The sequence below is a fragment of the Stegostoma tigrinum genome, chromosome 5, assembly GCF_030684315.1.
Source record: "Stegostoma tigrinum isolate sSteTig4 chromosome 5, sSteTig4.hap1, whole genome shotgun sequence".
NCBI lineage: Eukaryota > Metazoa > Chordata > Chondrichthyes > Orectolobiformes > Stegostomatidae > Stegostoma > Stegostoma tigrinum.
Window position 1 is genome coordinate 115925930 of NC_081358.1, and position 27401 is coordinate 115953330.

At 42.3% G+C, this 27401-nt stretch overlaps 1 protein-coding gene across 4 annotated transcripts in view; it reads right to left on the bottom strand.

The window, feature by feature from the left end:
* LOC125451988 (piezo-type mechanosensitive ion channel component 2-like) overlaps nt 1-27401 on the bottom strand; it is a 645421-nt gene that overhangs the window by 237890 nt on the left and 380130 nt on the right. For all 4 annotated transcript variants that reach the window (XM_059646233.1, XM_048529830.2, XM_048529829.2 and 1 more), the window contains exons 8-9: nt 17510-17678; nt 13173-13304 (exon numbers count right to left, since the gene is read on the bottom strand). In XM_059646233.1, coding sequence (XP_059502216.1) covers nt 13173-13304; nt 17510-17678 — 301 coding nt within the window. The remainder of the gene's footprint in view (nt 1-13172; nt 13305-17509; nt 17679-27401) is intronic.

Consider the following 27401-nt stretch of genomic DNA (forward strand, 5'->3'; position numbering starts at 1 on the left):
TTATGTACCTATCCAAATGTCTTTTAAATGTATCTGCATTGACTATTTCCTCTAGCAGTTCATTTCACATACAAACCACTCTGTGTGAAAAAGTTGCTTCTCAGGCCCCTTTTAAATCCTTCTCCTCTCACCATGAAAATTGCCCCTAGTTTTGAACTCACCCACACTAGGGAGATGACCTTTGCTATTCACCTTATCTATGCCCCTCATGCTTTTATAAAACTTTATAAGGTTGAGAGATAGGCAGGCTCTGCATGCTCTGGGACACTGTAATGGAACCATTGACAGAATCTGGAAAGCAGCCGGAGCAGTGGAAGCACATTCTCTCCTAGTCTCTGTGAAGTAACTGCTGCTTTGATTTCCATGTTACTGGCTCCTTTCCACTAGTAATTGATGGGATTGCTCAGTTACGCATCTACCAGGGCATCAGGCTGGTGATCACCGCCATCTTTGCAAGGTCACAGTGCCTTATTTCATTTGCCTATGATGAGGTCAGTGCTGCAACCCAGATTATAGCTAAGATCCCCAGATGAAGGTTACCATCAACTGCACACACCTGATTCTTAGATGTCTGTTCTACAATGCAGCAGATTCATCAACAGGAAGGGATTCCATCCAATTACAGTTCAGGTTATCAGTAATCGATTTTGCCACTTCTTGCAGGTGTATGTTCACTCCACTAGCACCTAACATGACTCCTACATCCTGCAGTATTCTTCAGTACTGCATACCTGGTGTAATTGAGGGTCCAGAGCCCTTATAAGAGTGGTTACTAGGAACAAGAGCTAACCACTGCAAGCATGGCTCATGAGGCAATTTCTTAGAATTAGAATCTAAGATCTTGAATGATGCAGAGTGCAGATTTAATGGTGACATGTCTCAAATAGGTACAGCAGACTATTGTGCTGTTGGTTTGGACACAGTGTGCCACAATACCTTGGCATGCTGTGCTCTGTACAATTAAAGTAGGCAATGAGGCAAACAGAATCATATATCATAGAATCCCTATAATGTGGAAACAGGCCCTTCAGCTCAACAGATTCACACCAACCCTTAGAGCATCACACCCAGATCCATCTCCCTATAACCTAGCTAATCTACACATGCCCGAACATTATGGTGCAATTTAGCATGCCCAATCCATCTAGCCGGCACATCTTTGGGCTGTGGGAGGAAACCCACGCAGACACGGGGAAAATGTGCAAACTCCACATAGACAGTCACCCAAGAGTGGAATTGAACCCGGGTCCTTGGTGCTGTGAGGTAGTAGTGCTAGTCACTGAGCCATGATGCCACACCAATAGAATCCCTACAGTGCGGAAACAGGCCATTCAGCCCAAACAGTCCACACTTACACTCCAAAGTGGATACCACCCAGACTCTTGCCTTACCCTATCCCTGTAACCTGCATTTCCTATCCTTGGACACTCTGGGCAATTTAGCATGGCCAATCCACTTAACCTGTACATCTCTGGATAGTGGTAGAAAACTGAAGCACCCAGACGAAACCCACACAGACACAGGGTGAATGTGCAAACTCCACACAGACAGTCACCAGAGGCTAGAATTGAACCCAGATCCCTCGTGCTGTGAGGCAGCAGTGCTAACAACTGAGCCACTGGAGCAGTCTTCCAAACAGGAGGATGAGGACATTGAGCAAGACGATACTGTCCTTGTCCATGACAGAGCTGAACTGCATCAGGTGCTATAAATCAGACAAAACCTCATTGCTTCCAATAAGTGAGAGCTGAGTGCAACAGACTATCATGGATTGTAAAATATTCATTAGACAAGATAATGGTTTGTATTATTGGATGAACTTGAAGTTGATTGACTTTATTTGTGTTTGCTTTTGGTGTCTGTAAATAAAAGCCTATTTCTGGGTGTATCCAATTGCTTGTATGTGTATGACAATCCCTTACTAAGACAATGACAAACTACAGGTGTACAATGGATACTGGAGACAGGGTAGCAACAACTTAGAGAGTGTTCAGACGGAGCACGTAGCTTTGTGTACAAATAAAGTATATGATGTAAGGGTTAAACAGTGTCTAGGGTGAAAGAATGACACTGTGTGTGCATGTGTGGGAGCATCAGCCATGTTGGCATTGTGCATAGACAGTGTGGATTTGTGACTGCGGTGCCATGACTTTACTGGTGTGGAGCAAATCTGCATTGTCAACGCTTGTCAGAATGTTTACCAGTTTTCAAAGATAGCACAGGTTTCAGGAATGTAGGTATTTAAGCAGATATTGTGGAAAGGCACATTGTTCTGAGCAGGTACATGGTGTAATGGGTGCGAAAATGGACAGGGTTATAGGAACAGAGTAGGTAGTTAAGGCAGCAAGTTTGGTAACGTATGGCTAGAAAATTGACTGGGCATTGCAATGGAAATCCCGTCAGAAAACTCGACATAGCACAGCCAAAAATAAAACAAATTTCAACACTCAAGTACAGTCCATCCAGCAGTTCCACTTTATCCAAAACATATGCCAATTTCTCAAAGAACTCCAGAAAAAATCAGTTGAACATAAGTTCTCTTTCACTATAACCATGTTGACTCTGCCAAATTTTAAATTTTCCTGTGCCCTGCAGTAACTTATAGAGTCATAGTCATACAGTCACACAGCACAGAAATGTACCCTTCAGTCCATGCCAAACATAATCCTAAACTAAACTAGTCTCACCTGCTTGCTCCTGACCCATATCCCTCAACTTCATGTACTTATCCAAAATGTCTCTAAACATTGTAATTATACCCATATCCACCACTTCCTTGCGAAGTTCATTTCACATGCGAGCCATCCTCCATAAAAAATTCGGCCGTCGTGATTTTTTAAATTCTTTCTCCTCTCACCATCGAACAGTCTTTGTGGAGCCGAAGTCCCACCTTCACTTTGAGAATAAATTCCATCGTGTTGTGTGGCACTATCACCGTGCTAAATGGGACACACTTTGCACAGATCTAGCAACTCAAGACTGGGCATCCATAAGGTGCTGTGGGCTGTCAACAGCAGCAGAACTGTACTCCAGCACAATCTGTAACAGCATATCCCCCACTCAACCATTACCATCAAGCCAGGGGAAAAACCCTGGTTCAACGGAAGGTGCAGGTGGAAATGCCAGGAGCAGCTCCAGGCATACCTAAATATGATGTATCAACCTGGTGAAGCCACTGAACTGGACTACTTGCATGTCAAACAGCAAAAGCAGCAAGTGGTAGACAGAGCTGAGCGACCTCACAATCAGCAGATCAGATCTAAGCTCTGCAGTCCTGCCACATCCAGTCATGAATGGTGGTGGGCAATTAAACAACCCACTCAAGGAGGAGGCTCCCCATCCTCAATGATGGAAGAACCCAACACATCAGTGCAAAAAATAAGGCTGAAGCATTTGCAGCAATCTTCCGCCAGAAGTGCTGAATGGGTGATCGATCTCGGCCTCCTGCAGTAGTCCCCAGTATTACAGGTACCAGTGTTCAGCCAATTCAATTCATGCCACATGATATCAAGAAACTGTTGGAGACAATGGATACTGCGAAGGCTACAGGCCGTAACAACAATCTGGAAATAGTACTGAAGACTTGTGTTCGAGATCTTGCTGCTCCCCCAGCCAAGCTGTTCCAGTACAGTTACAACACTCGTATCTACAGGGCAATGTGGAGAAGTGTCCAAGTATGTCCTGTGCACAAAAAGCAGGACAACTCCTACCCGGCCAATTACCGTCCCCTCAGTCGTCTCTCAATCATCAGTAAAGTGATGGCAGGCTACATTGACAGTGCTATCAAGCAACACCTGCTCAGCAATAACCTGCTCAGTGATGCCCAGTTTAGGTTCTGCCAGGGCCACTCAGCTCCTGGTCTCATTACAGCCTTGGTTCAAACATGGTCAAGAGCTGAATGCAGAGGTGAGGTGAGAGTGACAGCCCTTGACATCAAGGCTGCATTTGACCGAGTGTGGCATCAAGGAGCCCAAGCGTAACTGGAATCAATGGGTATCGGGGCAAACTGTCTGGTGGTTGGAGTCATACCTGACACATCGGAAGATGGTTGTGGTTGTTGGAGGCCAATCATCTCAGGCCCAGGATATCTCTGCAGGAGTTCCTAACTCCTCAAATCCTGTCCACCATTTACAAGGCACAACTCAGAAGTGTGATGGAATGCTCCCCACTTGCCTGGAGGAGTGCAGCCCCAACAACACTCAAGAAGCTTGATACCACCCAGGACAAAGCCAACCATTTGATTGGCACTACATCCACAAGTATGCACTCCCTCCACCACCGACATTCAGTAACTGCTGTGGACACTATCTATAAGATGCACTGCAGAAATTCACCAAAGGCCCTCAGGCAGCACCTTCCAAATCCACGACCACTTCCATCTAGAAGGACAAGGGCAGCAGACATATGGGAACACCACTGCCTCCAAATTCTGCTCCAAGTCACTCATCATCCTAACTTGGATATATATCGCCATTCCTTCACTGTCGCTGGGTCAAAATTGGGAATTCCCTCCCTAATGGCATTGGCTGGTGGACTGCAGCAGTTGAAGAAGGCAGCTCACCATCACCTTCTCAAGGGCAACTCTGGAGGGCAAGAAAAACTGGTTAACCAGCGACACCCATATCCCACAAATGAATGACAAAAAAAAACCTTTAAAATGTAGTCCCTAGACTTGAAAACCCCATTCTAGGGAAAAGACAACTACCATTACCTTTATCTATACCCGTCATTATTTTATGAAGTATATACATTATAAAAAGCAAATCTCTTAAACTCCAGTGAAAAAGGCCCAGGCTGTCCAGCCCTTCTTTATAACTTAGACCTCCTACACCCAGCAACATCCTTCTAACATCTTTCTTATGACAGATGTATGTTAATCGGACTATGGATTCCTCTTCCTGTCTTCCTCCATTTTCAAAGAAAAGAGTTACATTCACTGTTTTCAAATCAAATGGAAATCTAGGAAATTTTTGAAAATTCAAATCAACACATACAGTATCTTACTACCCACTTGTTCTGAGACCAGACGATGACGTCTACAGGAAGCAGGCACTTTTCATAGAAATATAGAATATAGGAAGAGGAGTCGGCCATTTAGCTCTTTGAGCCTACTCTTCTAATCATTATTATCATGGCTGACCATCCAACACAATAGCCTGTTCCCATTTTCCCCCATATCCTTTGATCTCTTTAGCCCCAAGTGCTATATCCAACTTTTTCTTGAAATCTATATATTAACATGCAGCTCCAACAATTTGCTCTGTACCACATCCCTAGTGTTTGTAATTCTGAGTTCCCTCCTCCCTTCTACTTCTGTGATTTGCAGCTTTTTTTGATGTGTTACTTGCATCCTCTGTAGAAAAGGCGATGCTAATCACCTGTTCATTTTATCTACTATCTCCTTATATTCCTGAGCTTTCATGCCAGGTCCTAAGCAACTGAAGGCACAGCAACCAATAACTACAGGGAATGCATAAGAGGCCAGAATTGGAGGAGAACACATATTTTGGAATGTTGTAGGATTAGAGGTGATTATTAGGTGACAATACAGAGGATTTAAAAATAAAGACAAAAATTTTGAAATTACCATGTTGCTTCAATGGGAGCCAGTAACTCAGCAAGCATAGGGTGATGGGAAAATGGAATTTGTTGCAAATGACATAGCAGCAGAATTCTAAACGATGTCAAGTTTAAGGAGTCCAGAAAATAACAAAGGGATGGTTGAGAGTCATCGTACTTGACACTGGTCCAGTTTCCTCAGGGCCAGCTCTCAGAATGAACAGAGCTTCTGAAACTCCTGTTATATGAGTTAGCTACGGCTCCCTAACCGGGGATGTTAACTTTGTCTAATCAGGGAACTCATATTCTATGAGGTCCACCTGACTGACCTAGTTAAAAATCATTGCACAGCCCTTCCCCCTGCAAGTCCGGGAACATAGGCCTGTTTTAGGTTCTTGCAAAGATTTGCAGCTCAGGTTCTGGATGAGGTTATTGGTTTGCTTGCCGAGCTGGCTGGTTATTGTGCAGATGTTTTGTCACCATGTGAGGAAATATCATCAGTAAGGCCTCTGATGAAACAATGTTGTGATACTCTGTTTGGTATTTATATTATCCAGTCTGTTAAGTTGGTTGTGTCATTTCTGATTCTGTCTGCATGGATCTGTGTATGGGATCTAACTCCCCATGTTTGTTAATTGCATTACAGGTTGAAAACCAGGCCTCTAGGAATTCCTGTATGTGTCTGTAGTTGGCTTTAGCTAGGATGGTCACATTGTCCCAGTTAAATTGATGGCCTTTATTGTCTGAGTGCATTGAGATGAGGGGAAGTTTGCTGTGTTGCTTTGTTGCTAGTTGGTGTTCGTGTATCCTGATGGCTAGTTTCCTTCCGGTCTGGCCAATGTAATGTGTGTTGTCGTCATTGCAAGGTAGTTTGCAAACTACGTTGGTGCTGCATGTTGTGGGTATGAGGTATTTGGTCCTTGTGAGTGTTTGTCATGGTGTGGCTGTGGCTTTATGTGTACTACCAATAGTGTGGCCAGTGTATTGGGGCATACTGTGTCCTCTTGGTGTTGTCTACCTACTAGGCACCAGTAGCTGAAGTTGTTAGGATTTCTGTTGTTCGCAAAGACCTTATACAGGTGCTCTTCCTCCTTCCTGTGTAATTCTAGCGTGTTACAGTGAGTTGTGGCCTGTTTGAATAGTGTCCTAACGCAGTTTTGTTTGTGAACATTTTGGGTGATTGCTGCGAAAGTGTGGGCTGCCTTCCTCTACACTGTGGCTTGGAACTCCTCGTTGGTCATTCGTTCTACCCAGATGTCCAGAAATGGAAGCTGGTTGTTGTCTTCCTCTGCTCTCATGAATTTGATCCTGATGAAAGTGATGTTGATGAGATAGTGTGTCTCTTCTAACTTGGTGCAATTAATGATGACAAACTTGTCATCAGATCCACTGTTTTGACTGTATAAGGGGCCTGCTACTTTTCTTGTACCCTCTCCTGGGCATTTTCAGACTGAGTCCAGTTCTAACGACTCAGCCTTAGATTCGGGTGGTGTGTACTGCACTGCAGCTGCCTCTTGCGCCCAGAGCATCTTGGAAGAACTTCATCCTTTTTTTCAGGTGGTAAAGGCATCGAAGCTGCAACATTTACCATGTCCATCTCGGACCCTGAGGTTTCTTTGATGCTAGATGGAGGGGGAAGAACCCACAGCTTCCAGGTGTTTTGAGGAGCCGAGTATGTTTTGCTCTTGCCCCGTTTGTGAATTTGCAGCTTTAATGTGGTTCGGGTGCTTGTTCAGGATTGCCTCATCCACCTAACCTTTGTACGTCACGGGTCCTCATACCCACCACGCCTCTTACCCATGTGGGTTCATTTCTGTGGTTTTGTCACTAAATCTCATCCATTGAAGTAAACTGGTTTGGTCCATAACAGAAGGGCATGGTATAAACTAGAAGATGAGAGAAACTTATAGCATGTGCTACACAATAATCATGGGTGACTTCAATGGCTAAACAAATTGAGCAATACAGCAATGGAGTTTTGGAGTCTCTTCAATGTGGTTTTCTAGGGCCACATGCTATGTTGGATCTAGCACCAAGCAATGGAAATGGGCTAATTAATTTTCTTATTTTAAGATAATTTTCAGGGATGTGTGACCATAATAAGATGGAATTTTACATAATGTTGCAGAGTGAAGTTGTTCATGAAGCAAGGAGATTAAGCTTGAATAAAGGAAATTATAAAGCATGACGCACAAGCTGGTTGAGATAGATTGGGGAAAATATGTTAAAAAGCGTGACTTTCCACTGGCAATGAACAGTCTTTAAGATCTATTATCCAACTTACAGCAACTATGTATTGCATCAAGGTCCAAAAACTCAAAAAGATCAGTCAATTGTGGTTGACAAAGTTAAAGATTGTGCAAGGTTAAGAGAAACGGTTTAAAATTGTCCAGAAACAGCAATAAATCTAATGATTGGGAAGTGTAGAATACAGCAAAGGAGGACAAAGTAATACTAATGCAAAGAAACATAAAAGTGGGCAGTAAAAATTTTGTAGGTATATTAAAAGGAGGAAGTTGGCTAAGACAAATCTGGGTCCTTTGAAAGAATAGTCAGGAGAATTTATATTTGAGCAAGCAGAAACAATTGAGAAGCTAAATGATTACTTTGTGTCAGTTTTCACCAAGGAGTGCTCCAAGAAATACACAAGAAATCTCCCAGAATTAGAGTTTGAAATGTATTGGAAGAATGAGGAGTTGAAGGAAATTAGTATTGTAAGAAAGTTTGTACTGGAGAAACTAACAGAGCTGAAAGTTGACAATGTAGACTGATCGTCTACATCTCAGGGTGTTGAAGGAGGTGGCTATAGAGATAGTTGCTACATTCTTCTTCTCATCTTCCAAACAGAACTGACTTATGAACATTCTTAGAGAACTCAGAATGAAAGGACAACAGCAGCATGAACAAGAAATTAGCTGAATGACAGAGAAGCAGTGATGTTTTGGCTGGCAGGAAATGTTTATGGTGGGATTCCGTAGAGGAAAGTGTTTGGTCCACTGCCTTACTTGATTCATATTAATGACTAAGACTTGAGCAACAGGACAAAATGTTACGATTTCCAGGCAATACAAACTTTTCTGAACTATGAGGAAGATATTGTTAAACTTCAGAAGAATGAACAAATGGTAGTTAAATGGTGTGATGTGTATTATTTTAGTAGGAACAGTGAGGACAGCCAGCAAAGAATTACGGATAAAAATTTAAAGGCTACGTGGGAGTAGCAGAACTGAAAGTATATTTCCACAAATTACTGATTGTTGCAGTACAAACAGACAGCAATTAACATAGGATTCTGTAGAGTATGAAAACAAGGATATTATCATTAACTTGTATAAGACACTGGTTGGGCCTCAACTGCAGCATTGATTGGTTCTGAAAATAACACTTAGAAGAATGCAGAGAAGATCCAAAAGAATGGCTACAGAAATGATAAATTCCAGTTTCATGGATGAATTGAATATGTTGGGCCTGTGCTCCTAAAGAAGAAGTGATTGAGAGTGTTTTAATAGAAATATTGAAAATCATGACAAGAGTGCACAAAACAGATAAGGAGAAACTGTTCCCATTTTTGGAAGGATCAAAACCTACAGAACATTAATTCGAGTGATTCCTTTTTGTTTGCTCACATGTTATGGGCATCTCTAGAGAGGTCTGCATGATTGCCCTTGAGTAGGTAACAACGAACTGCCTTCACTACCCAATGCAATCCATGTGGTCAGGTACACCGTCAGTGCTGATAAGGAGTTCTATCCAGTGACAGCGAAGGACAGTAGGATTGTGCGTGGTTTGGACAGTAACTTGTATAGAGTAGTGATCTACGGCTCTCAGGCTATTGCTTGACTGGTTGTGGGGCAGCTCTCCCAAGTGTGACATAAGCAAGCAAATGTCAATAATGAAGTCTTTGCAGGGCTAAGAGATCTGGACTTGCTGTTTTCATGCCTGATTAGATTAATCCCTGTTCTTTTTGGGATTTTGTAGCAGCTTCATACGATTGAATGCTTTGCTGGCTATTTCCAGAGCACATTTTAAGAATCTCCCATGTTGCTGTAGGTCTGGAGTCACCTGTAATTCGGGCACATGCAGGACCGCAGACATCCATCCCAAAACGACATCTGTGAACTTCATTTATATCATGAAAATCAACAATAATTTAAAAGGTCTCTAATACAGATTAGCTTCTTCATGCAATATTTATTAACTGAATTTAAAATTGACCAGTTATCTTGGAGGATTTGAACCCATATCCCCAGAGCAGGCATCTAATCCAATGATGCTACAACTAGACATCCCTTTCCCCTGATTTTTGATTGGATAAAGAAATAACATAACATGAGGAAACTTTTTTTAAAACATAGGGAGTGATCAGTATCTGGAATGAACTGCTTAACAGTATGGTGACAGTAGATTTGACATTGAAAAACAAAGAATAGTACAATTATTAGGAAAGAAAAAAAAACACAGCTATCAACAAAAGGCAAGGCAATGGGAATAAGTGAGCTTTTCTTGCAGATAGTAACCACAGACATAGCAGCTAAATGGTATCCTTCTGTTCTGTAATTATTCCATGATTCTGCAATTTTATGATTTTGACAGAGTTTCTGCAATATAGGCTTTTCAATTTGCTTTCAAATGTTCTCTGATTGGTCCACGTTATTTTTATATGTTTCACACAACTGGTCCAGGGAATATATTCTGAGTGTTCGCAGATATTCACATAGTCAAAGTTCTGTGAATATACTTGGCATTCATCTCATCCAACACAGATGAAATTACAATAGCAAGTACAAGATCAGTGCATTAAGTGAAAAGACGTATTGTTAAGCAATATCACATATCAGCGTTTAGGACAACAGATTTGAGTTGGGCACTATAAAGGCCAAATGATCACTAGATACATTGAACAAGGTTTTGATTTGTCAAGAACATTACCTTGGATATTTCTGATCATTATATTGAGTGATGCTAAACAGCACGTTTTGCAAAATATTTTGTAATAACGCTCAAGTTACTTCATATAGTAGAAATGAATAGTGACTAGTTGTTTTCAGCTATACTGTGATTGCCTTGATTTAGAGTTTCACATACACAACTGCAATGGAAATTAAAGAAGATTTTGTATGCAAAGGTTACAGCAAGAATAATGTGACACTTTCAAGTCAGTACCACAAGGCATATTCTAACAGGCATGAGTTTTGAACACCATAAATTGCCACATCAGCAGCAGAGACTGGAGAAGAACCAGGAACACCGTCAGGCCTGACAGCAAACTAGATAATAAATAGACACCTGTAGACAAGATAACAGAAATACCTAGAATGGAAGATTACTGTTAATTCTGCAATAACAAAATGTAAACAATGCATAGTTATGAAGGTTAATGATTTTCTACATGTTTTGGAGAGCCGTCAGACCAAGATATGACAGATATGGGAAATAGATTTGGGACACAGTGCAAACAGAGCTGAAATAGAGACGGGCAGAGCCAGGACAAAGCGATAGACAGAATTTTCTTTGAAGTTAACCTCCATCCTTGAGTCCTCCTGTGGTTTGTGTAAGGAGAATAACTACAACATTTGCGGTAGTGATTGGATCCTTCGGTTGGCCGCAAAAAGGGGTGTGTATATTTAATTTGCTACTTGCAGTTAGTGCAGTAATCCAATCCCTGAGAACAGCCTGGTCAAGTATCAAAAGAGATAATGGGAACTGCAGATGATGGAGAATCCGAGATAACAAAGTGTGGAGGTGGATGAACACAGCAGGCCCAGCAGCATCTTAGAAGCACAAAAGCTGATGTTTTGGGCCTAGACCCTTCATCAGAAAAATCCTAAAATGCTGCTTGGCCTGCTGCATTCATCCAGCTCCACACTGAGTTAGAAACAGTTTCGATTAAGTTAGCCTATGATGCCTATTTGCGTGGTTTATAGCTGGATAAAGAAAATAAAAAGCTGCAGAAACTGGCAGAAGAGCAGCTGGGTAAAAACAATTGCTAGCAGGAAAGTAAAGTCATCAATGTCATGTGTAATGCAAGTAAAAAGCTGCAGACAGACCCAGCATTGCAACTAGACAAACTGGATATTGATTTTGAGATAGGCCATGAAGTAAACATTTTCCCGAAGCTAGTTAAAACCAAAAAATTAGTTGGAACTGCTATCTCACAAGACTAGGCAGATAACATTAGGAACATAGTTGAGAGTACTTCTTCCACTGTTCCGTTTCTATGTATTGAGAAGAGTTGATGTGTAATGTCACCTAGGAGCCAACAGGGGTGGACAAAGGGGTAGGACTCATGCACAATTATGGAAGAAATCAAGTTCCTCTCCCCCAGTGGAGTTAAAAAAGCACCCTGTGAAAGTCAGTCTGGCAACTCACTGAATACAGTCTTACAATGACAGCATCCCATACAGTTGACTGGAATCAGTATTAAAATAAAGGGTAATCCAAAACTATCACCAATTCAAATACTAATTCAATAAAAGAGAACTTATCTCTGAACTGTATGAACTTACATTTAAACAGGGATCGTTTTAAGCGCATTAAGAAATGGTCATTGTCCTGACCCTTCTCAATTCAGCACAGGGTTAGTTCCCTCAACTGACAGCTTTTTAAAAAATTTTACAATTTGCACTCCATATTGCTAATTCTGTGATTTTGGATAAGTCTAAATTTTGAAATCCTAAATTTACAGGTATGTTTATTTATTATATAATGAGCTTCTTCAAGAGCCAAAGTGGATGTTATTTCTGTTTTGAAAAGGATTTCAGGAACGCAGTGAGTTTTATTATGTTATCTATACGACACTATGCAGCACAGGAACCGGCCCTTTAGCCCATCAAGCCTCTGCCGCTTCTTATTCCTTACTTAGATGCACTGCTTATTGCCAATATGTAGTTTTTGTCCCTCAGTTTGTCTTCATTTCATATCTCTATCAAGATAGGCCTTAAACATTGCTAAGGTACCTATTTCGACCACCTCTACTAGCAGTATGTTCTAGGCACTCACCACCTTCTGCGTGAAAAATTTCCCTGCAACTCTCCCCTAAACTTTCTCCCTTTCACCTTGAACCTGTGCTCTCTTGCTGTTGACTTTTCTGCCTTGGGAAAAAGCCTCTGACTATTCACCCTATCTATGCCTCTCATAATTTTGTAGATCTCTATCAGGTCGCCCCTCAACCTCCGTCTTCCCAGTGAAAACAATCCCAAGTTTATCCAACCTTTCCTCATAGCAAACTCCCTCCAGAGCAAGCAACATTCTATAACCAAGAAATGACATATCTAAGTATGTATGTTAGGAAAAAAATAGAGTAACAGACTGAGATCCGACAGACATGGGGCAGATGTTGAACCAAGAGTGGATAAACATGCAACAGAGACTTTGAACGGAGAAGGAACAGAATTAGGCAGACCCAAAACAGGATATTAGACAGAATTCTGCTTCGCCAGTCTAAGCTAAAGACACACACATTTTTGGGTCCTCCTATGGTTTGTCTGGGGAGACCATAACATTAACTAAATAAAAATTTCACTCATGATATTAGTTTCCCTTCACACAATTCAAATATTTCCCCTACATTTCTGAGATGGAATTTGAAAACCTAATGTATTAAGAAACATTACCCTTCTCTCATCAGTTGCGTAGTGTGCTGAATACCACATATTACGTCGCATATTGGCACTAACAGATGAATCACTTTCAAATGGCTCTTTTTGCTCTTCTTCTTCTCTGTTGTAACTTTCTTCTTCCGTATTCTGTAAAGGTAAAATGAAATATAATTTTGAAGATTATATCAATATATGTTGAGAACATGCACAGTGCATATAGTGTAAGGAATACTCATGTAATTACAAGAAGTACAGACAATGAAGATAATTTAAATGAACAAATGTCTGGTTGAGGTGGTTAGATTTACTATAGCTTGTAAGACTGGATCTATAATTTAGAGGCATTATATGTAGCCCATTTTATGCCAGAAATATGTTGTCCAGTTTTCTACTATTTATATGTATTTCCAACATGTTTTGTATTTTGTGCTGGGAATGCAACGGTGATGGGGTGAGAACAAATTTCCTGAGCAGAACTTTTAAAGGTACAAATTCAGCTTATACCTACGTATACCCTATGTAATATATGCACTTTCTGTCCTTGGGTAAATATAACTATTGTCTCATATTGCATTTCTTGAGCAAAGGTCAATCAAAATCAATCAACTTAATCATTTTGATCCTTGTAAACTACTGGTTAGGCTGCATGAGATTTGGTTTAAATAAAAACCGAAAGAACTGTGGATGCTGTAACTCATGACAAAAACAGAAGTTGCTGGAAAAGCTCAGCAGGACTGACAGCATCTCTGAAGAAAAGAAACAGAGTTAATGTTTTGGGTCCAAAAGGTCACTGGACCCAAAACTTTAACTCTGATTCTTTTCTTTGTAGATGCTGACAGACCTGCTGAGCTTTTCCAGCAACTTTGATTGTTGATGAGATTTGTTTTTCCTGGGTGGCCATGAATTCACTCAGTCTACTTTGAGTTCTGACGAAAAATCATTTTTGAACTTGAAACAACAACTCTTTCTCCAATAATGCTACAAGATCTGTAAAATTAGACTTGGTTTTCTTGGTTGGCACTAGGGTCAACAATCGCAGGGCAAAACAGTAAAAGGGGCCTCAGACAACTGCCAGACCCTTATTTTGACCTGCAAAGATTCCAAAGCCTATACTGAGGAAGAAAATGTCGAGGAAAAGATCACAGAAGATATCCTCTCACTCTCATGCACCATGCATGGTAATGAGAACATATTAACGAAGATATTTTCTCAGAAAAGCAGTACTTGCCAAGATCATTACAAATGTACGAGCTAGCACTAGGCTACCCAAACACAAATTCCAAAAGTGCAACATGCAGCTCTTCTCGCTCAAATTCAAGCTACCATGAGAGAAGGGAAATCTTAGTGCCATTGCTATTTGAGCAACAGTCATAGTTAGGCATCTTTAGTGATACAAACCCTCAAGAGGAATGTAGAACATGAATATGGATGAATGCAGCTTAAAAAAAATGCAAGAAGCCTGACACCATTCAGAACAAAGCAGCACTTCATTGGCACCACATTGCAAACTGTCAGCCCCTCCACAACTGACACTCAGTAGCAGCATTGTGGACCAGCAAAATGTAATATACTGCAAAAAAATCACCGAAGTTCCTTCGACAGCACCTTCCAATCCAAGGACCACTTCCATCTAGAAGGATAAGGGCAGCAGGTAGAATGGAATGCCATAGTTTGCAATTTTCCTGCCAGGCCACTTACCACCCAGAGGTGGAAATATATTACCATTCCTCTAGTGTTACTGATTCAAAATTCTCATACTCCCTCCTTAATGGCATTGTGGTTGTGCCTACACCAAATGGATGGTAACAGTTCAAGAAAGGCAGTTCACCATTGCTTCCTCAAATGTACCACAGAATGGGCAACGAATACTGGCAATGACATCCACATCCCATGTATGAGCAAAAAAGAGGAACAGCAAAACAGAAGTCAGAAGACCATACTTACATGCTTACTGAAGCATTCTATGATGAAAAACAATGTTGGCTTTCATTTTTTTTGGCCTTAACATTATGTAAGACAATGGCTTGCTTTATTATTCATAGACAATGTAGCCAGAAGTAAGGAATGAACATTTTGAGAGGGTGTATGTGCTCATTCTGCATAAAATTCGGTTGTGTAATGTGCACATTTGCAATATTCTTGATGTTGTTTTGAGTCCAATTTGGAATCTGCAATATATGCATATTGTGAAATTTATCAACAACACTCATGGCCTTCAAGGCAGGAAAACTGCTATATTTGCATGAGATATTGTCGTTGTCTTTTAACTGATCACTGAAATGGCAAAGAAAAGCACTCAATCAGAAACACTATTCTGTGGGTTCTAGTATCTGAAATAAAGTCAGTGAATACAGGAGAAACTCAGCAGGAAAGGCAACATATGTATAGAAACTGAAGTAAAATTAACATTTTGAGTCCAAAGATTCTTATCCCAAAATCTAAAGAGGCAATCTTGGGTCCACGTGAGTTGAGCAACATTGCATATGAACAATATGGCGCTCACTACCTGTTCAAGGGAGAAGAGGCAATTAACATCATTTATGATGAATCCTTGAAATGAGAACTGCTCAACTCCCTGCAGCAGTTCTATGTGGTAGAACTGAAGAAGAGTCTCTGGATCCAAAACATTAACTCTAAGTTTTTTTTCTTCACAGTTGCTGCCAGACCTGCTGAGCTTTACCCGCAATTTCTGTTGTTGTTCCTTGGCGTGACTGCAGATTTTGTCATAAGCTCACTGTTGTACTTAGCATTTCATTGTTCATACCCTTCTGTTTTTTTCCTGACTGCCCCATTGAAGTTCTTGTGTGAGTCCTCTGTAACAGAACTCAAGAGCAAAATCACTCCTCAACAATCTGGAACCCACATGATCCTTTCCGTTAAGGTGACTAGAGGATTTCCTTGTCTGGTGTTTCACCATATGAAAATGTCACCTTCAAAGGGTGGACAGTGTCACTATCTGAGCTGATGAATGAAAGTGTGAATGAGGAACATTGCTTTTTGATCATCAGGCTCTTTTGGTCCTTTTGCATATCTTGATCTTACATGGCCAGGTTATAGTTTTTGACTATTTGATAAGAGCAGGAACAAATGTAAGGTTGTGGTGAAAGGAAGCCGACAAAGCAAAAATGTATGCAAACATGCTCAATCTGTCACTTGGGAATTAGAAGTGAAAGTCGGTTGAGCAGTCCTTCCAGTACTGCAAGCTGACAAGGGTCTCAGTCATGGGCATTCCAATTATGGTGCATGTTGTCTCCTCCATCAACGTGAGGATGTATGGCCATTTGCACCCCTGTTGACAAGCTGAAATCCTGTTAATCAGTGTGCAAGCTGAGAGACATGGGGTGACGTGACATCACAACAGTGCTAAATATGTGAAGGTATGGCAAACTATGAAAAATATGAGATTTAGATGGTAGGTTGGTAGGTGAGACAAAAATTGGTATCTTGAGTAGTGGTTCAAATGTAAAGATGTGGCATTTAAAGATAATTTCACAAACTTTGAGCACATTTTATGACATTGAGCTTCTCGCTGTACTGCATCTGGGTCCTTAGGTTACATTACTGCTATTGAATACAGTGGCTGTCTGCTCTCGGTGTCCTCAGTGTTGATCTGGAGAGCCTTTCTTCTGTGAACAGAGTTCCACTCTGCTTTGCCCAACTCTTGAACCGAGAGCTACAATATTTCTTTAGACAATTGTGCAGTACACCATCAGACCCTTTACACGATCCTTCAGTGTTTTTTCTGACCAGGCATATCCCTAGCCAAATCCAGCACATGATCCAACGGAAATGCATGTTTCAATTAAGACGTTCAAACTGGCTTAAGATATGCTAACGACATGTGACTATAGCCTTTCACAAATGTCCACTTGCATGTCAGGCATGCAGCCAGTCAGAATTGCATCAAGAGGCTGTATGCTATAACAATGATATTCAGAACGTAACTTGAACTTCAGGTGGAGCTTGCATCAGAAGTAACAAACTGCACGTCACAATTCCTATGCCCATTTTCAGGTATTTGATATTTTCTAATCAATTTGTTTGGAGATGTTATTACATACCACTGGAGCAGGTGAAAATTGAACCTGGGTCTCCTGACTCAGAGATAGGCACACTATCACTGCACCACAAGCACCTGTCTCCATTTTTATTAGAATTTTGCTGTTATTACACCAGGTGATTGACACTGCATGTAGTACAGAGGCAATTTATTGCAACACTTAAATAAGATTGATTTTGATAGTGTGATGTTTTATAATGTCAAAGATACCGGACCTCTCATGCGAAAATTTGCCACCATTAAATAGCATGTAATAAGAAATTAAATTTCCAATATGTTGAATATTACTCACCCTTATAATTGGCTCTTGAAGCCAGAGACGTATGAGTGTAGCCAAAGTGTAGTACAATAATAACAGCATGATAGGATTGACATGTTGGGGCCAAGACATATTGGGATTGGCTATGATCTTCCAGGTAGTCGTGCAATTTGTTTGAATAACTGGTGATACACCAAACAACCTTTTATAAGAACGAGAGATAATAAACTTATCACCAAGATTCACATTGTAATAACACTGACGTTACAAATTAACATTTATTATTTTAGTAACAATGTTAGGTAAAGGAATGAAACAAGAATACTTAGAATTTTAAAAAAAGAAAGATAAACTTGAAGTTGGTTGGCTTGCCGAGCTGGTTTCTTGTTTCGTAGATGTTTTGTTACCATGCTTGGTAACATCCTCAGTGCAGCATCTGACGAAGCGTCGGTGCGTTCTTCCACCCATCAACAACCCACAAGTCCGAAATAGCGAGCCAGCCAAATTCAACAACCTCAACACCCACAACCCGAACTACAAATCTACTCCAAAACCTTGGAGAAAAATAAACTGGATAGGATGTAAACAAGTGATAAATCTGATGTTTCCCATTTTAAATCATTGCTACAAGTTAAAGTAAACTCCAAGCTGAAACTAATCAGTTTTCTAGTTAAGAGGCCTTGTTGTTAAACCGACATTTAATGTAGTAACATCTTAAAAATATGTTTCTTGTCGTCATGCTACAAGACAAAATAAATAATCAATGGCTGAAGTAATTCTTTGACCTTAGTAAACATAAATTAGTGGACAGCAAATTTGAAATCACTTTATATTTGTACTTCCATATACATGAAGTTTCATCCATACAAATCCAAATCAGAACTAACTGTTATTTTGCAAAGAGGTTTAGAGAAAAAAAAGTTAATAAGCTGTCCCATAATCATGAGCAAGGCAATGCACCACTTGCAAATCTTTGGAAATCTTAACTGACGAATATAAGCAAATGTGCACTTATTGTTGGGAATTTACAGAGCCTGATGGGAAGAGGAAGACGGAACTCAAAGTAGACATGAATGGTCTTCAAACTTCAGCTCCTGTTTCCTCAGTAGTCTCACAATAGCTGGTCAATGAATGGTTCGTGAACAGTATGAGCAGCCACTGTGCACTTGGTATAAGTAGAGGTAGCAATTGCGTGTCAACTGTTGGCTGACATCATGTTTAAAGAACCTTGATTCAGTTGCAGTATTCAGCCCTGCCAAAAGCCTATGAGCAGTCAAGCCTGAAAGCTGTCCATACACAAGCATCACTTGGTCAGCTTACAAGCAATCATTCTTTCAACAGCCTGTGAGAAATTATTGCTCCATCACCCTCAAAAATAAATCTTGATGAGAGCTACATTTGCTGGGTGGCTTCACTGTTCTGACACAACTCCATGGATGTTCTCCACCAGAATTGTCAAACAATGCAGGAGTTTTATTTTGTCCTTCTGTCCTCACCTCCTGTCTAACTGAGTGGGCAGAATGAAGGTCATAGATGAAGTCAGCAGTCATGGTGTAGTCTGGAGATGCTAGTTTCAGTACCATGAGAACAGCAACAGCATTCTCAAGGGTAGACGGTTGAGAATTAAATTCCGGATGCTTTATTTGTCAGCAACTGGATAATTGTTACGGTACAGATTCCTTAAGTGTGACACTACTATAATGCCAGGAGTATTAGAAGTAATACAGATGAGCTAAGGGTGTGGATTTAAACATGAAACTGCAATGTTTCCATTACAAAGATATGGTTGGGAAAGGACAAGACTGGCAATTTAAGATTCTGGGATATAGGTTCTTCATGCAGGGCAGGGGAGGGCCCAAAAGTGGGCATGGTGTTGCATTATTAGTTAGGGAGTCAATTATTGCGGTGAGGAAGGGTGATATCTTGGAAGGATTGTGAAATGAGGCTTAGTGGGTAGAACTTAGGATTTAAAAAGGGGGCAGTCACATTGTTAGAAGTGTATTATAAGCCCCCAAATAGTCAGTGGGCAATTCAGCAATAGATATGCAGTCAGTCACTAGGGCATGTAAAAATAATAATGGGTTATTATATGAGGGGATTTCAACTACCCCAATATTAATCGGGATAATCATAGTATAAAAGGTTTAGAGGGGGCAGATATCTTTAAATGTATATAGAAATTTTTTTTATGTCAACCTGTAGATGGTCCTAAGACGGACAGTGCAGTGCTGGACCGAATTCTGGGCAATGCAGCTGGGCAGGTGTTCAAGGTGCAAGTGAGGGAACATTTTAGTGAGTGACCGTAAAACCATACGTTTTAGGTTTGTCATGAAAAAGGAGAAAGGTCATTTGCAAGAAAAGGGTTTTGGTCCGGGGTAAGGCAGATTTTATTAAAATAAGGCAAGATCTGGCACAACGGACTGGAAGGAGCAACTTGAGGGCCAATCTACAGCAGAACAATCAGAGTTCAAAGATATGCCATAGTACAGGTCAAACATGGTTTCTTTACAGTGAAAGGAGATAATAAGGACACAGATGCTGGAAGTCACAGTCGCTAAAATATGGAGCTGGAGAAGCTCAGCAGATCAGACAGCACCATAGGAGCAAGAAAGTCGGTGTTTTGGGTCAGGTCCCTTCATCAGGCTGGGGTGAGGGAAGGGAGCTCAGAGATCGAGGGAGGGGGTGGGTGGGGAAAACGTATGTGGGATGGTGATAGGTGGATGCAATTAAAGGGTTCTGGAGATTGGTTAGTGGGAATGGTGGAGTGGATGGGTGAGAAGGAAGAAGGACTGGTTGTGTCAGGTCAAGGAGACGGGCACGAGAGAGAGGGCTGGACATGGGGTGAGGCTGTCGGTAGGGAGATTTTGAAACCGGCGAACCCTATGTTGAGGCGATTGGGCTGTAAGCTCCCAAGGTGGAATATAAGGTGTTGTTCCTCCAGTTTACGTGTGGCCTCATTTTGACAGTGGAGGAGAGCCAGGATGGGCATGCTGCCAAGGAGTGGGAGGGTGAGTTGAAATGGCTGGCAACAGGAAGGTGGTGTTGATTTCCAGTACAGCGTGCAGATGATGTTCGAATTGATCATTGAGTCTGTTTGGTCTCTCCAACATAGAGGAGACCACATTGGAGGCAATGGATGCAACAGACCAGGTTAGAAGACAGAGATAACAAAGTGTGGAGCTGGATGAACACAGCAGGTCAAGCAGCATCTTCGGAGCACAAAAGCTGATGTTTCGGGCCTAGGCCCTTCATCAGACAAGGGAGGGGGGAGAGGATTCTGAAATAAATAGGGCCAGAGGGAGAGGTGGATTGATGATGGATAGAGGAGAAGATAGTGGAGAGGAGACAGACAAGTTAAAGGGGCGGGGATGGAGCCAGTAAAGGTGAGTGTAGTTGGGGAGGTAGGGAGGGGATAGGTCAGTCCAGGGAGGACAGACATGTCAAGGGGGTGGGATGAGGTTAGTATGTCGGAAATGGAGGTGGGGCTTGAAATGGGAGGAGGGGATAGGTGAGAGGAAGAACAGGTTAGGGAGGCGGGGACGAGCTGGGCTGGTTTTGGGATGCAGTGGGGGGAGGGGAGATTTTGAAACTTGTGAAATCCACATTGATACTAATGGGCTGCAGGGTTCCCAAGAGGAACATGAGTTGCTGTTCCTGCAACTTTCGGGTGACATCATTGTGGCACTGCAGGAGGCCCAAGATGGACATGTCGTTTAAGGAATGGGAGGGGGAGTTGAAATGGTTCGCGACTGGGAGGTGCAGTTTTTACTGCGACCCGAGCGTAGGTGTTCTGCAAAGCGGTCCCCGAGCTTCTGCTTGATTTCCCTGGTGTAGAGGAGGCCACAACGGGTACAGCGAATGCAGCACACCACATTGGCGGATGTGCAGGTGAACATCTGCATGATGAGGAAAGTCATCTTGGGGCCTGGGATGGGGGTGAGGGAGATGGTATGGGGGCAAGTGTAGCACTTCCTGCAGTTGCAGGGGAAAGTGCTGGGTGTGGTGGGGTTGGAGGGTAGTGTGGAGTAGACAAGGGAGTCACGGAGAGATTGGTTCCTCCGGAAAGCAGACACGGGTGGGGATGGAAAAATGTCTTCAGTGGTGGGGTCAGATTGCAGAAGTGTCAGAGGCTGATGCGTTGGATCTGCAGGTTGGTGGGGTGGTATGTGAGAATGAGGGGGATTCTCTTTTGGCAGTTATTGCGGGATAGGGTGTAAGGAATGAGTTGCGGGAAATGCGGGAGACACAGTCAGGGCGTTCTCAACCACTGCAGGGGGAAGGTTACAGTCCTTGAAAAACGGGACATCTGAGATGTGTGGGAGTGGAATGCCTCATCCTGGGAGCAGATCTGGGGAGGCAAAGGAATTGGGATTAGGGGATGGAATTTTTCAGGAAGGTGGGTGGGAGGAGGTGTATTCTAGGTAGCTGTGGGAGTCAGTGGGCTTGAAATGGATATCAGTTTCTAGGTGGTTGACTGAGATGGAGACAGAGAGGTCCAGGAGGGTGAGGGATGTGTTGGAGATGGTCCAGGTGAACTTGAGGTTGGGGTAGAAGGTGTTAGTGAAGTGGATGAACTGTTTAAGCTCCTTGTGGGAGTACGAGGCAGCCCTGATACAGTCATCAATGTAACGGAGGAAGTGGTATACTGGATTTGGAATGATTATTTGGGATCTTGGATGAGAGGTGAGACAGGAGGTGTAGGAGCAGGTGTAGCAGTTGCAGGGAAAGGTGCCAGGTGTGGTAGCAAGGTTGGTGGGGAGTGTAGAGCTGATGAAAGAGTTGTGGACAGAGCAATCCCTATGAAAAGCAGATAGGGGTAGGGAAGCAAACATTTTTTCAGTTGTGGGGTCTGATTGCAGGCAGTGAAAATGGCAGAGGTTGATGTATTGGAATTGGAGACTGGTGGGGTGGAGACTGGGGGACTCTATCCTTATTGTTGCTGGGAATGGATTATGGCAGAAATGTGAGACATGCAGGAGATGCAGTTGAGGGCACTCTGAATCACGGGACAGGGGAGATTCCAGTCCTTGAAGTAAGCGGACACCTGGGATGTCCAGGAGTGGAACGTTTCATCCTGGAAGCAGGGGTGAAGGAATTAAGAATATGGGATCACAATTTGCAGGAGGTTGTGTGAGAGAAGATGAAGGTAATTGAAGGTAATTGCGGCAGTCAGTAGATTTGAAATGGATGCTGGTGCTAAGTCGTTTGCCCGAGATGGAGGCAGAAAGCTCTAGGAAAGGGAGGGACGTGTCAGAAATGGACCAGGTGAATTTGAGGTCAAGGTGAAAAATGTTTATGAAGTGAGTGAACTGTTTGAGCTCCTCATGGGAGCACAAGGCAGCACCGATGCAGTCTTCAATGTGGCAGAGGAAGAGGTGAGGGATGGTGCCAGTGTAGCTGTGGAGGAGGGATTTTCCATTTATCCTATTAAGAGGCAGGCATAGCTTGGGCTCATGAGGGTGGCCATAGTCATCCCTTTGGTTTGTAGGAAGTGGGAGGAGTCAAAGGAAAATTTGTTGAGTGTGGGGACTAAATCTGCTAAATGAATGAGTGTCGGTGGAGGGGTATTGGTTATGCCTGTGGGAGAGGAAGAAATGGAGGGCTTTTAGGCCTTCCCCTTTGGGGATACAGGTGTAGATGAGGTGTCGGGGGCCAGGAATTGAAAGTCTGGAGAATGTGGAGGCATGGGTTGTGCCCCGAATGCAGGTGCGGAGTTCATGGGCCAAAGGGGAAAGTACAGAGTAGAGGTAGGAGGAAGCAGAGACAATGGGTCGACTGGAGAAGTCAGGTTTAAGGATTATGAAATGCAGGAGCAATAAACTCAAAGAACTGTAAAACTGCAGAAATATTCAGAATTTGATTGAAAGGAAAATGGTGCAAAAGGAGCAAAACAATGGAGGCCCTTGTTGAGCATAGAAAGTGCAGTATCTTAAGAAAACAAAAAATGAGCATGGGACAATTCTGGCCGCAAAACTGGGGAGAATCCTGTGATATTTTACACAGGGAAAAGAATAACCAGGGAAAGACTAGGGCCTCTTGGGGACCAAATGGAGCACTCTGTGCGTGAAGCTGGAGAACATTGATAGTTAAAAAATGACCTTATCTCTGTCTTTACTGGGGAGAAAGAGGACACAAATAAAGAAATTCAGAAGATGGAATGTGAAGCAATTGAGCAGATTGTTATAACAGGTGAGGAGGCATTAGATGTTTGGTGAACTTAAACATGGCAAATACCCGCATCTGGATGAGTTGTATCTCAGGCTGTTATGGGAGACAAGGGAGGAAGTTACAAGGGTCTTGACCCAAATTTTTAAATAATCTCTGGCCACAGGGAATTGCCAGAAGATGGAGAATAGCTAATATGGTTCCACTTTGATAGGAAAACAACTGGAGAAGATTGTGAAGGAGAAAATTAACTTCCATTTAGATAGGTAAGGTTTGATCAGGGTTAGTCAGAGGGGAGGCATACCTACCAAATCAAGTAGAATTGTTCAAGGAGATGGTCAAATGTTTGGACGAGGGTACGGCAGTTGATGCATTTTATATGGATTTCAGAAAGGCCTCTGACAAGTTCCCACATGGGAAACTGATAAAGAAAGTAAAAGCTTATGGGTTTCAGGGTAACTTGGCAAGATGGATCCAAAAAAAAGCTTAGTGATAGGAGCCATAGTGTGGTGGCAGAAGGCTGTTTGTGTTACTGGAGGTCAGTGTCTAGTGGCATTCCACAGGGATCAGTTCTGGTCCCTGTATATTTGTGATATTCATAAGTTATATAGATGAGAATGTGGGTTAGATGACATGTAAGTTTGTGGATGAAATAAAGATTAGCAAGGTGGCTGACAGTGAAGAGAAAGGTGTTGGGTGACAGAAGGATATAAATGGATTGGTCAGATGAAATTTAGCCTTCATAAATGTGAGGTGATGCGCTTTGGATGAAGGAACAAAACAAAGGAGTTAATCGCCCCACTAGAGCCAACACAATGCCTATAAGTTCTGAGGAAGGGTCACCGGACCCAAAACATTAACTCTGTATTTTTCCTTCTCGTATGCTGCCAGGCCTGCTGAGCTTTTTCAGCAACTTTGATTTTTTTTCTGATTTACAGCATTCTCAGTTCTTTCAGTTTTTACAATGCCTACTTGCTTGCATACTAACCATTGCCCATGTAGTCATTGCACATTACATGGCATTGGGCCACTCTAAGTAATTTTATGAGTGTTGTCAGTGCCAGACTTGGCAAGAGATGGTGCAGCCTTTCATTTTTAATCTCTGACAGTGTCATAGAATCATACAGCTCAGAACAGGCAAGACACATGGATGCACAGAGAAACAGAGGGATCTAGGGGTGCTTGTCTACAGATACCAGAAAGTGTCAGGACAAGTTAATAGGGTAGTTAAGAAGGCATATTGGACACTAGACTTAATCAGTTGTGAGTAGATATAGACATAGATTATAAGTGCAGGGAGGTCATATTGGAGACGTACAAACTTTGGTGATGTTATAGTGTGCACTCCTAGTCACCACACTATGGGAAAAATGAGATTGCATTGGAGGGCCAGCAAACGGGATTCACAAGGATGTTGCCTGAGATGGAACATTTCAGCCATGAGAGGCTGGAGAAGCTCAGGTTGATTTCTTTGGAGCAAAGATGGTTGAGGGGAACCGATAGAGGTGTAAAAGATTGAGGGGCATGGACAGGGTGAATAGAAAGTAACAAATAGTTGAAGGGTCAATAACAAGGGGTTAGAATTCTAAAGTGGATGGCAGGAGGGGTTCAGTGGGAATTTGAGGAAAAATGTCTTTGCTCAGAGGTTGGTGGAGTCTGGAATACACTGCTTGAGAGGGTAGTTGAGGGGCAAACCTCACATTCTTTAAAAAGTACTTGAATGAGAACTAGAAATGTCATAACATTTAAGGCTAAGGGCCTCTTCCAGGAAAGTGGGCCCAGCGAGGTTAGCAGTATATTTTTGGTGGCACAGACCTGATGGGCTGAAGGGCCTCTTCTGTGCCGTATGCTTCCATGACACTATAAGTCAGTGATAAAAATGAAAGGCTGCACCATCTCTTGTGAAGTCTGGCACTGACAACACTCATTAGGTACTCTAGAGTGGCCCAATGTCACCAAAGGGCAATGACTGCAGTTAGTGTGGCAGCCAAAAAGGCATTGTGTCTGTTCTAGTGAGGTGATTAACATTGCACTTCCATGTTTCCAAAGGATTGGAGGTCGTAAAATACCAAGGAGTAGCAGAAGTTTGGTAATTTCTCACAAATTTCCACAGATTAATGATAGGCACAAACAGCTATGGAGTCCAGAGGATAATGATTAATCTCTAAAGTGAAGGAAACCGTAGAGGGACTGAGGGACCAAATGGCCTATTTCTGAGCCTAAGTGACATGTTCACATATATGCACACATGTAATTTCCTCACATTCACTACCAGCATAGATACTTGCATGTCAGTGGCTATGCTGTGCAACTTGATTTGGACACACAATCTAGCATAAGAGCTTACACATGCCTTTTCAGCTTTTGTAGGATGTGACAGCTGATACAATTGACAATCAGGGAAGTGTGGGAAGCCACACGTGTGTTGATTCCCAGGCTATTGGTATGCCTTGAGTGTCATCTGTAAGGTGATAGATGTTGGACGTGCAGCATGAAGTGCATTAAAATTCAGGGTCTGGTGAAACTTTCAGAGGGCATCTACATCCTTACTCAAACAATGTCGGAGCCTATAAATGCCATAAGTGCTGCCAATTGTCTATCATCAAGTGTTTGGCCACTATCATGGAAATCAACATCCAGTAGGCCAGTCATTGGATGATGGAGATGCATGCACATCAGCATGCCATCACTTTTTTCATGAGCTCAATGGTAAAGTGAGAGGGAAACAGGGCGCCTAGAGTTTCTACTGGATCTGGGTCCATCTCAGGTCAGCACTGATGTATTCATGTGCCTGAGGGGGATGGAGGATTCCTGCCTTCAGCTTCTGACAGCTCCTCTCATGTCATTCTAACAATGGACAGCACCTTTTCAAACCCTCTTGCCCAGAGAATGGTTCTTGCTTGATTCATTTAATTTATTCAATGCTAAATTAGATAAAACATTGATTGACATGGGAGTTAAGGCTATTAGGCGGCTGGGAAGGTTCCAGTCAGGAAAATGGGATTGAAACTTGACCTGAGCAAATGGCGGACCAGGCTTAAAGGCCCAAATGTGCATTCCTACCCAAAGCCCTATATTCCTGTGTCAGTGATACCAATATCCTTCATATTTCCAGACATTCCTCAGCATGCTAGGGCCCTTCCGAACATAGGGTGGCCTCGTCCAGAGTCCCCAGCATCCCCATGAACCTGTCATCCAGATAATTCAATTCACTCCATGTTAGGTGAAGAAATGGTTTGATGGCACTGGATACTACAAAAGCAAAGAACCCTGTCATTCTGACCAGAGAATTGAAGACCTGTGCTCCAGAACATGTCGAACCCCAACAATGCTGCTCCAATGCAGCTAAAACACTGGCATCTGCTAGACAATATGGAAAATCATCCAGCTTTGTCCTGTAGACAAAAGAAAGCCAAATCCAACCTGAACAATTAACGTCCCATCTGTCTCCTTTTAGCTATAGGTAAAGTGATGGATGAAGTCATTGACTGTGATCAAGCCGCACGTGGTTAGCAATAATCTTGCTCACTGATACTCAGTTTGGGTTTCACAAGAGCCACTCAGCCTTTGGCCTCATTACTGTCTTGGTTCAAACCCATAAAAAGAGCTGAATTCCAGAGTTAAAGTGTGAGTGACTGCATTTAATGAAGATTCCCATCAAGGAGCTTGAACAAAAGTGGAGATAATGGGAATCAGCAGTAAAACTCTCCACTGGTCAGGGTACAAAGGAGTTATAGTTATTTGAGGTCAGTCATCTCAA